The 8,345-nt window shown below is 39.3% G+C and overlaps 3 protein-coding genes across 3 annotated transcripts; 2 read left to right on the top strand and 1 right to left on the bottom strand.

Moving 5' to 3' along the window:
* Nucleotides 1–1,939: 1,939 nt before the first annotated feature.
* On the bottom strand, nt 1,940–3,731 carry LOC103512171 (transportin-3-like). The gene is made up of 4 exons (XM_008476927.2): nt 3,360–3,731; nt 2,504–2,935; nt 2,211–2,363; nt 1,940–1,996 (listed from the first exon to the last, which is right to left on the bottom strand). The coding sequence occupies exons 1-4, from the start codon at nt 3,474–3,476 to the stop codon at nt 1,940–1,942; spliced, it is 759 nt and encodes a 252-aa protein (XP_008475149.1). The 5' UTR covers nt 3,477–3,731.
* An 841-nt stretch (nt 3,732–4,572) lies between these two features.
* On the top strand, nt 4,573–6,110 carry LOC113468647. The gene is made up of 3 exons (XM_026825732.1): nt 4,573–5,078; nt 5,385–5,584; nt 6,022–6,110. The coding sequence occupies exons 1-3, from the start codon at nt 4,573–4,575 to the stop codon at nt 6,108–6,110; spliced, it is 795 nt and encodes a 264-aa protein (XP_026681533.1).
* On the top strand, nt 6,082–8,051 carry LOC113468650. Its single transcript, XM_026825733.1, has 3 exons — nt 6,082–6,221; nt 6,646–6,814; nt 7,884–8,051. The coding sequence occupies exons 1-3, from the start codon at nt 6,122–6,124 to the stop codon at nt 8,029–8,031; spliced, it is 417 nt and encodes a 138-aa protein (XP_026681534.1). The 5' UTR covers nt 6,082–6,121; the 3' UTR covers nt 8,032–8,051.
* Nucleotides 8,052–8,345: the final 294 nt, after the last annotated feature.

Genomic DNA, 8,345 nt, shown 5'->3' with positions numbered 1-8,345 from the left:
CAATAAAATCACTAAATTTAATGTTATTGATGTTCAAAGCTTGTCCCTAACTCACTATAAAACTTAAAAGGTCCACACTCATCTCTGAAGTTGACCAATGTCTACTAGGGATGAATTATGTAAACACAAAAACACAACATTCTAAAATGTTGTTATCCAAATAGTATTCCCTTGTCCTGCATCAACAGACACTTTGTTCTCTAACATTTTACACATCTATTGACAAGACTTCATAAGATCTGTTTAAATGAAAGAAGAAGAAATGGACCTCTTTTTTTCAGGGAGTAGTCAACATCATAAGTACAGAAATATCCGCAATATATCTGCAGAAGGGTTCATTTTCCTGGGTAATGGAATAGGGACGAAGGAATGCGGGATTTCAATAGGAGGAAGAGCAATGGGGACTTTTTGACGCGTGTTTCTAATGTGACTTGGCGGATTCGCCATCAAAGGAGTTGCCCATTGTTTATTGACTGGTAGCGTTTGGTTGAACGCACGGTTAGGATAGCTGGGATGTGCTAGTGTAGGAGGTATGTAGCCTTGTACACGTGGCCTGTCAATCTGACGAGGTCCTACAAGTGTCGTGTTCATGTTAGGTTTGGCAATGCTATCAGGATATCTAGCCCCCCAGTATTTGTTTTGTGTATGAGGAGTTCTCATACTGTGAATAGTTTGATTAGGATATTGAGGAAACTGTGACAGGGGTCGTTCAAGATTCTGGCTAACCGTTGGAATTTTGAAATCAGGTACATGAAAGTAATCATTACTCTCTGATCTCACTTGGTCTGTTCGCTGGGTTGACTTTACATTGTAATTTATCGGAATTCTAAAGTCAGGGGGAGATGGGTTGTGAGAGTTTTTGAAATCAAAGTGACTAAGTCCTCCGAAGTAAGAACTAAGCTCGGTAAAGTGTAAACGGTCACTCGGTCTTGTAGTTTGTAAGTTCATATTTTGTTTTTTGTTTCGTATTATCGATTCCCATGTACCTATTTCAAGCTCCAGGGATGGAATCTATTAATTTAACGTTAACCAGTCTAAATCTTACACACGATGTTTTGACCAAAGAACACGAGCTTCTTTTATTTTTGGACCGATCAGGAAATCTAGCCGACTTCCGACACGTGTATATTTTGCATCGCGAGGAAAAACACACGTTTTACTTGAACAATGGATACTATCCTCCTTTTAATTTCGCGGTTCAAATCGACCCAGAAATATTATTTGAACTCTCAGGAGACCTGGGGGTTTTGTTCGTAACCGAAGTGGAACACTTTAGAAGTGTTCTCATTCAAACGTTGAACAATTATTTGCGGTTTCTCACTCTGGAAGATAATGTTGAAAATGAGGATGAGCATTGTGATTACAAGGAGGATTTAGAAGTGTGGATTGAACTCCTGTCGGATTATTTTCCTGATCCCAACTTCTCGTTTCAACGTCAACATAAGAACAGCATCTCTCTGCAGAAACTGACCGGGAGTCTCATTTACCTGACGGCTCCGAAGAAATACGAGTGAGTATAACATACCTACCTAGTACCTAACTTACCTTAAGTACCTACCTAGACAGAACAGCATCTCTCTGCAGAAACTGACCGGGAGTCTCATTTACCTGACGGCTCCGAAGAAATACGAGTGAGTATAACATACCTACCTGCTAGAGTACCTAGTACCTAACATACCTTACCTAACATACCTAGAATAACTACTCTTTAAAAGTCCATTCATAAAGTCCATAAGACGAAAACTACCTAATTTCATGTCCTACTTCCTATTGAGTAGGTACCTACATTACCTACGGAACTTGAGGAAGAAATAAAAAAATCATTTTTCCGGACTTAGGTACCTACTTTTTTCCCAAGAGGTTTGACAGAGGGAATTGTTAGGTACTGCCAAGGTCCTATCGTCCCGAAGGAAGACAAGTTTTATTAAATTACATTTTCTCATCTATGAAGGGCACTGACACAATCTGTGGCTGCATCATGAAGAGATCCAGAGCTCTGAAAACATTTAAAAAAAATCTTTAATCTTTAGTGAAATGTTTATATGTAGTATGGATAAGATCCTACCAAACCTCATAATATATGGTCATCTCAGATCTAATCTGACAACATTTACACTATAGTTAGTTACCCAAAATGACAGGAAAGCAGAGCAGTCTATTGACAGTGGGGTGTTAAGAAAAGAAATTGGTTCATTAAGAAACTAAAGTACCTGATGATTGGACAGAATTTGGAATGCTGACACTATCACATCATTGCTGATTTCTGGTAACTTGATAGCATTGGCAATAACCCAGGATGTGAAGCATTTCAGGACCTTTGTCTGAAGACTAACATTATCACCACAGTTTGCTTGACATGTTTTCTGAAATTAAAAGAACAAATTGGTTTTGAATAAATAAACTTTACACAATTCTTGATTTTAAAATGTCTTGGAAATTCAAGTACTTCTACAAGTTAGCATTCTCCATGGTTTTGAATTAGCAGTGGAGTTTTGTAACTTACCAAGAATTCTATTACAATAGGACCTGCTGCTTTTAGTTCTTCTTCAAACTCTTCTCTTCTATTTTTGCCCAACTTCAAGACATTGACTTCTTCTGGTAGAACTGTTAGGACTTCTAGTAAAGCCAATATACTTCCTTTGTGACTCAGCTTCTCAATGATGTAAACAACTGGTTTCTCCCATGCTGACATTTGTAATGCCAAGTCAGCAAGTGCTAATGCCAACTGAGTTATGATGTTTTTTCCAGAGGTATCATTGGTCCGGCATAAATGTTCAATTAGCGAGTCTCTTAATGATACATGTGATTCTGATGGAAGCTCAAAGAAAGCATTTTGAACTTTTTGTCTCATAGTTTGAGCAGAAAAGTATACCGCTTCTAACCCAAGTTCATTTTGGTGTAATAGCATTTCATCAGCTATTTTCCAAGCATATATCTGTGAACAAACAAGAAACAAGTAATGTTAATTGAAAAGCATCCAGTTAAAACAATACAGATATCAAAAAGTAAGTTTTAGGTAAGAAGAACAAGAAAGAGGAGGCCTTTTTATCTTGGTGTAATACATGCCTCAGCATTTCATCAGCTATTTTCCAAGCATATATCTGTGAACAAACAAGAAACAAGTAATGTTAATTGAAAAGCATCCAGTTAAAACAATGCAGATATCAAAAAGTAAGTTTTAGGTAAGAAGAACAAGAAAGAGGAGGCCTTTTTATCTTGGTGTAATACATGCCTTACGTCTACAGCCTTAAGCAAAATCTCAACTGTTGATCATGCCAACATGAATCTGTAAACCTGGGGGTCAAACACATCAACAAATCTACAGGCTTCCAGTTTCCATTACTGATGAGTTTGCTTACCGATTTTTGCAGTTGATGTAGCCATTGAGATGCTTTTTCTTTCTCTGTTTTGTTTGGATTGAGATACAGAGTATGAACGACGGCATAGACAGTATCCAGGGATGGTTGGGATTCCATGTCAAAAGAGTTGTCAATTTTTTTACTGGTAGAGGGTAGGCACCTTCTGATGAGAGCACCAAACTTTCAAGTATGTCATGAAGAGCTCATCGAAACTTAGCGGGTGTGTAAAAACATTGATTATCATGGAGGTACTACACTATCACAAAAGATTTATATCACTTGAAGAAGTTCATTTTTTAGAACAAGAAACAAGAATTTGCATTTAAATTTGCAAACAGGAAACTTGAAAATCGAAATGTTTTTATTTTTTGGATCGTAGTGTTGGGAATAATCGATTATGATAATCGATTAATCGATTATTATTGATAATCGTAATCGTAATCGATTATAAAAAATAATCGAAAGTATAATCGATTATGAAAAATAATCGGAAAATCACATTTTGGTATTTTTGCCAATGGAGCAGTTGCAAATGGGTAAAAATTATTAATAAATGGTCGATTCCTATGTAAAAAGTTGGGAAAAAAATCCAAATCTGAGGTCAAAACTCCGAAAAAATTGGTTAAAAAATTCCCTGTATGTATTTAAGGAGTTTTTAGTGCCTCCTTAAATTATCATTTATTCCTTACTTTTTTTAATACTCTAGAGAGAAAGCTATTATTAATAATTTATTGAGAACACTTGGATCCCATTACCTACAGTAAGTTATGAAGTACAAGGGACAGGTTCGAAATTTAAATCTGCTAAATAATTTTATCTGTGCTCATCCATAATTATGATCAAAGGCAAAGGGGATTAAAGGGATAGGATAGGAAAAGCTTTTTCCACACGATAAAAAATTAAGAGGGGGAAAAATATTCGGAAAAAAATCTCCCGTCATCCCTCGCAGCTCAGAATGTCCCTGCAAGCAGGGAAATTTTCTTGCATCTGGCAACAATGGTGCACCAAAAAAATGAGCGTATTTTTTATTCCAATGCACATTCACATTTATTTATTTTTTTTCTTCGAAAAATACGTTTATCAGCTTTTTTTTTTCAAATTTAAAAAAGCTCGGTAAAGTGTAAACGGTCACTCGGTCTTGTAGTTTGTAAGTTCATATTTTGTTTTTTGTTTCGTATTATCGATTCCCATGTACCTTTTTCTAGCTCCTGGGATGGAATCTATTAATTTAACGTTAACCAGTCTAAATCTTACACACGATGTTTTGACCAAAGAACACGAGCTTCTTTTATTTTTGGACCGATCAGGAAATCTAGCCGACTTCCGACACGTGTATATTTTGCATCGCGAGGAAAAACACACGTTTTACTTGAACAATGGATACTATCCTCCTTTTAATTTCGCGGTTCAAATCGACCCAGAAATATTATTTGAACTCTCAGGAGACCTGGGGGTTTTGTTCGTAACCGAAGTGGAACACTTTAGAAGTGTTCTCATTCAAACGTTGAACAATTATTTGCGGTTTCTCACTCTGGAAGATAATGTTGAAAATGAGGATGAGCATTGTGATTACAAGGAGGATTTAGAAGTGTGGATTGAACTCCTGTCGGATTATTTTCCTGATCCCAACTTCTCGTTTCAACGTCAACATAAGAACAGCATCTCTCTGCAGAAACTGACCGGGAGTCTCATTTACCTGACGGCTCCGAAGAAATACAAGTGAGTATAACATACCTACCTAGTACCTAACTTACCTTAAGTACCTACCTAGACTAACTACTCTTTAAAAGTCCATTCATAAAGTCCATAAGACGAAAACTACCTAATTTCATGTCCTACTTCCTATTGAGTAGGTACCTACATTACCTACGGAACTTGAGGAAGAAATAAAAATATCATTTTTCCGGACTTAGGTACTTTTTTCCCAAGAGGTTTGACAGAGGGAATTGTTAGGTACTGCCAAGGTCCTATCGTCCCAAAGGAAGACAAGTTTTATTAAATTACATTTTCTCATCTATTTTCCAGAAAGAGCAGACTGTTCAAGTGTGAGTCCAGAGCCTGTCACTATCAGAGGCGGGTCAAACATGGGCGTAAACCACCGTCCTGTATTTTGACTGGACATCCTATGATAGAAGTCCCCAGGGCTACAGAAGTAGGAGAATATATGGACGCCCGATTTCTATTCGAGATCAATCGACTGCCTCTCACTGTCCGAATACCTTTGAGTAAGTTATTCGCACCCATTCCTAGGGGCCCAATTCCTGAAGGGGAGGTTGCTTTGAATCTATATACCTAATACCTATGTGTACTTACTACCTTATAAGGAAGTTATTCGCACCCATTTAGGGGCCCAATTCCTGAAGAGGAGGTTGCTTTGAATCTATATACCTACCTATGTGTACTTACTACCTTATACTAGTTGCCTAACTGTAAGTACTCGATTATTAAGTATTATTATTATTTTTTTCAGAGGTTCTAAGAAGGAGGATAGAATTTTACGAGAATACCATTCCGAGAACGAACCTTACCACCTTACCTGTTAAGTACAAAGTTCGCCGGGCGGGAATCGAAACCGCGACCTAGCGGTTACAAGGCAGGCGCGCTACCTTCCAAGCGAACTAGGCTGGCTAGCATTTTTTGTCCCTTCTCATCTATTTTCCAGAAAGAGCAGACTGTTCAAGTGTGAGTCCAGAGCCTGTCACTATCAGAGGCGGGTCAAACATGGGCGTAAACCACCGTCCTGTATTTTGACTGGACATCCTATGATAGAAGTCCCCAGGGCTACAGAAGTAGGAGAATATATGGACGCCCGATTTCTATTCGAGATCAATCGACTGCCTCTCACTGTCCGAATACCTTTGAGTAAGTTATTCGCACCCATTTAGGGGCCCAATTCCTGAAGAGGAGGTTGCTTTGAATCTATATACCTACCTATGTGTACTTACTACCTTACTAGTTGCCTAACTGTAAGTACTCCATTAGAAAGTATTATTATTATTATTTTCAGAGGTTCTAAGAAGGAGGATAGAATTTTACGAGAATACCATTCCGAGAACGAACCTTACCTGTTATCCTGTTAAGTACAAAGTAACAAAGTTCGCCGGGCGGGAATCGAAACCGCGACCTAGCGGTTACAAGGCAGGCGCGCTACCTTCCAAGCGAATTAGGCTGGCTAGCATTTTTTGCCCCTTTAGAGTAGGTAACGAAGATGGGTGAATCAGTCTTAAGCTTAATCAAGCTTTTCCGAAGCTAACAAAAAATCGGCTTACTTTTTTGATGATTTCAGAGATCAGTAAGCTGCAATGGACACTGGGCTGTCGGTACAACGTGGTATTTCAGTTTGATGTTCACCTATCCATGTATTCTGCGTGGTATGTGTCCGAGGCAGTTCCGGATTTGAAACCATTCCTATCCTCGCTACCTGAGTCCATTCAGAATCTACGCGCAGAGCTTGAGTGAGTTGAAATTTTGAAAACAATTTTAAAGAGGTTTGATAGAGGGAACTGTAACTGCTAGGGAGCTAGGGTCTTATCGTCCCGAAATCGAAGAGAGAATGAAGACAGGAGAGGAGAAAGCCAGCCGTTCCGAGAGCGAACCTTATCCCTTCAGGATAAAATTCGTCTCGGGCGGGAATCGAACTCGCGGCCTAGCGCTTACATGGCAGACGCGCTACCAATCAAAAGTCAACTAGGCTGGCAAATAATTTTTATTACGGAAGTACAGAGTCTGAGTCGTAGTTCTAACCCGATTCATAAGAGAAACACTTTACGCTTCGCAAAAATTAGTTGTAAAATAAAAGAGCTTTCCCCGAGCCAAGTTAGCTTGGAAGATAGCGCGCCTACCTTGTACGCGTTGGATCGCGGGTTCGATTCCCTCCCGCGGCGAACATTAAAGGTTCGTTCTTGGAACGACTGGCTTTTCTCCCCTCTTCGATTCTGGGACGATAAGACCTCCGTTGTTACAGTTGTATCCTCTGTTAAAACCTCTTGAGAAAAAGTGTTTATACCTAATGATTCGTATCCTTCATGACTTGGTACTTTAATCCTATAGACCTATAGGAAGGAAAGTAATGTACTCGGGTTAAATTTTCTATGGTCCTTTTTTAGTTCCAAAACACGTTTCTAAAATAAAAGAGCTTTCCCCGAGCCAAGTTAGCTTGGAAGATAGCGCGCCTACCTTGTACGCGTTGGATCGCGGGTTCGATTCCCTCGCGCGGCGAACATTAAAGGTTCGTTCTTGGAACGACTGGCTTTTCTCCCCTCTTCGATCCTGGGACGATAAGACCTCCGTTGTTACAGTTGTATCCTCTGTTAAAACCTCTTGAGAAAAATACCTAATGTGTTTATACCTGATGATTCGTATCCTTCATGACTTGGTACTTTTATCCTATAGCTATAGACCTATAGGAAGGAAAGTAATGTACTCGGGTTAAATTTTCTATGGTCAGTTTTTAGTTCCAAAACACGTTTTGGGGTCCCTAGAGCCTAAATCCAAAGTTTTTTCCTGTCCATTTCACTTGGTCAGAAATCAATGTGCTCAATCTCCCTGGACCCTTGTCAACTACATGAGTGCAGAACTATGCAGCAACGTGACGCCCCGGGGTGTGTTCCATAACTTGAAAATGGGACTCCTCCTCAGCTTGGCTTCTATGGTAAGTTCGTACGTCAAGTAGGCACTGGCCTTCGTTAATGTCCGCTGTCAGCTTTAATCAGAAAGTGCACGAGCGTGCCGAGCTTGCATAGTGTAGTGTAGTGTAGCATAATAAGGGGCCCGTAAGCGGAAGGACCCGGATTTCATGAGAATTGACCGAGAGTTTGACACTACATCTTCCGAAACTTTCGTTCGAGGATATTTATTTATTTTACGAGTAGAATAGTGTAGTGTAGTGTAGCATAATAAGGGGCCCGTAAGCGGAAGGGCCCGGATTTCATGAGAATTGACCGAGAGTTTGACACTACATCTTCCGTAACTTTCGTTCGAGGATAT

The sequence above is a fragment of the Diaphorina citri genome, unplaced genomic scaffold (genome assembly GCF_000475195.1).
Source record: "Diaphorina citri unplaced genomic scaffold, Diaci psyllid genome assembly version 1.1 scaffold804, whole genome shotgun sequence".
NCBI classification, from domain to species: Eukaryota; Metazoa; Arthropoda; class Insecta; order Hemiptera; family Psyllidae; genus Diaphorina; species Diaphorina citri.
The sequence above is the reverse complement of the archived record's forward strand: the minus strand, read 5'-3'. Positions and strand labels throughout refer to the sequence as shown.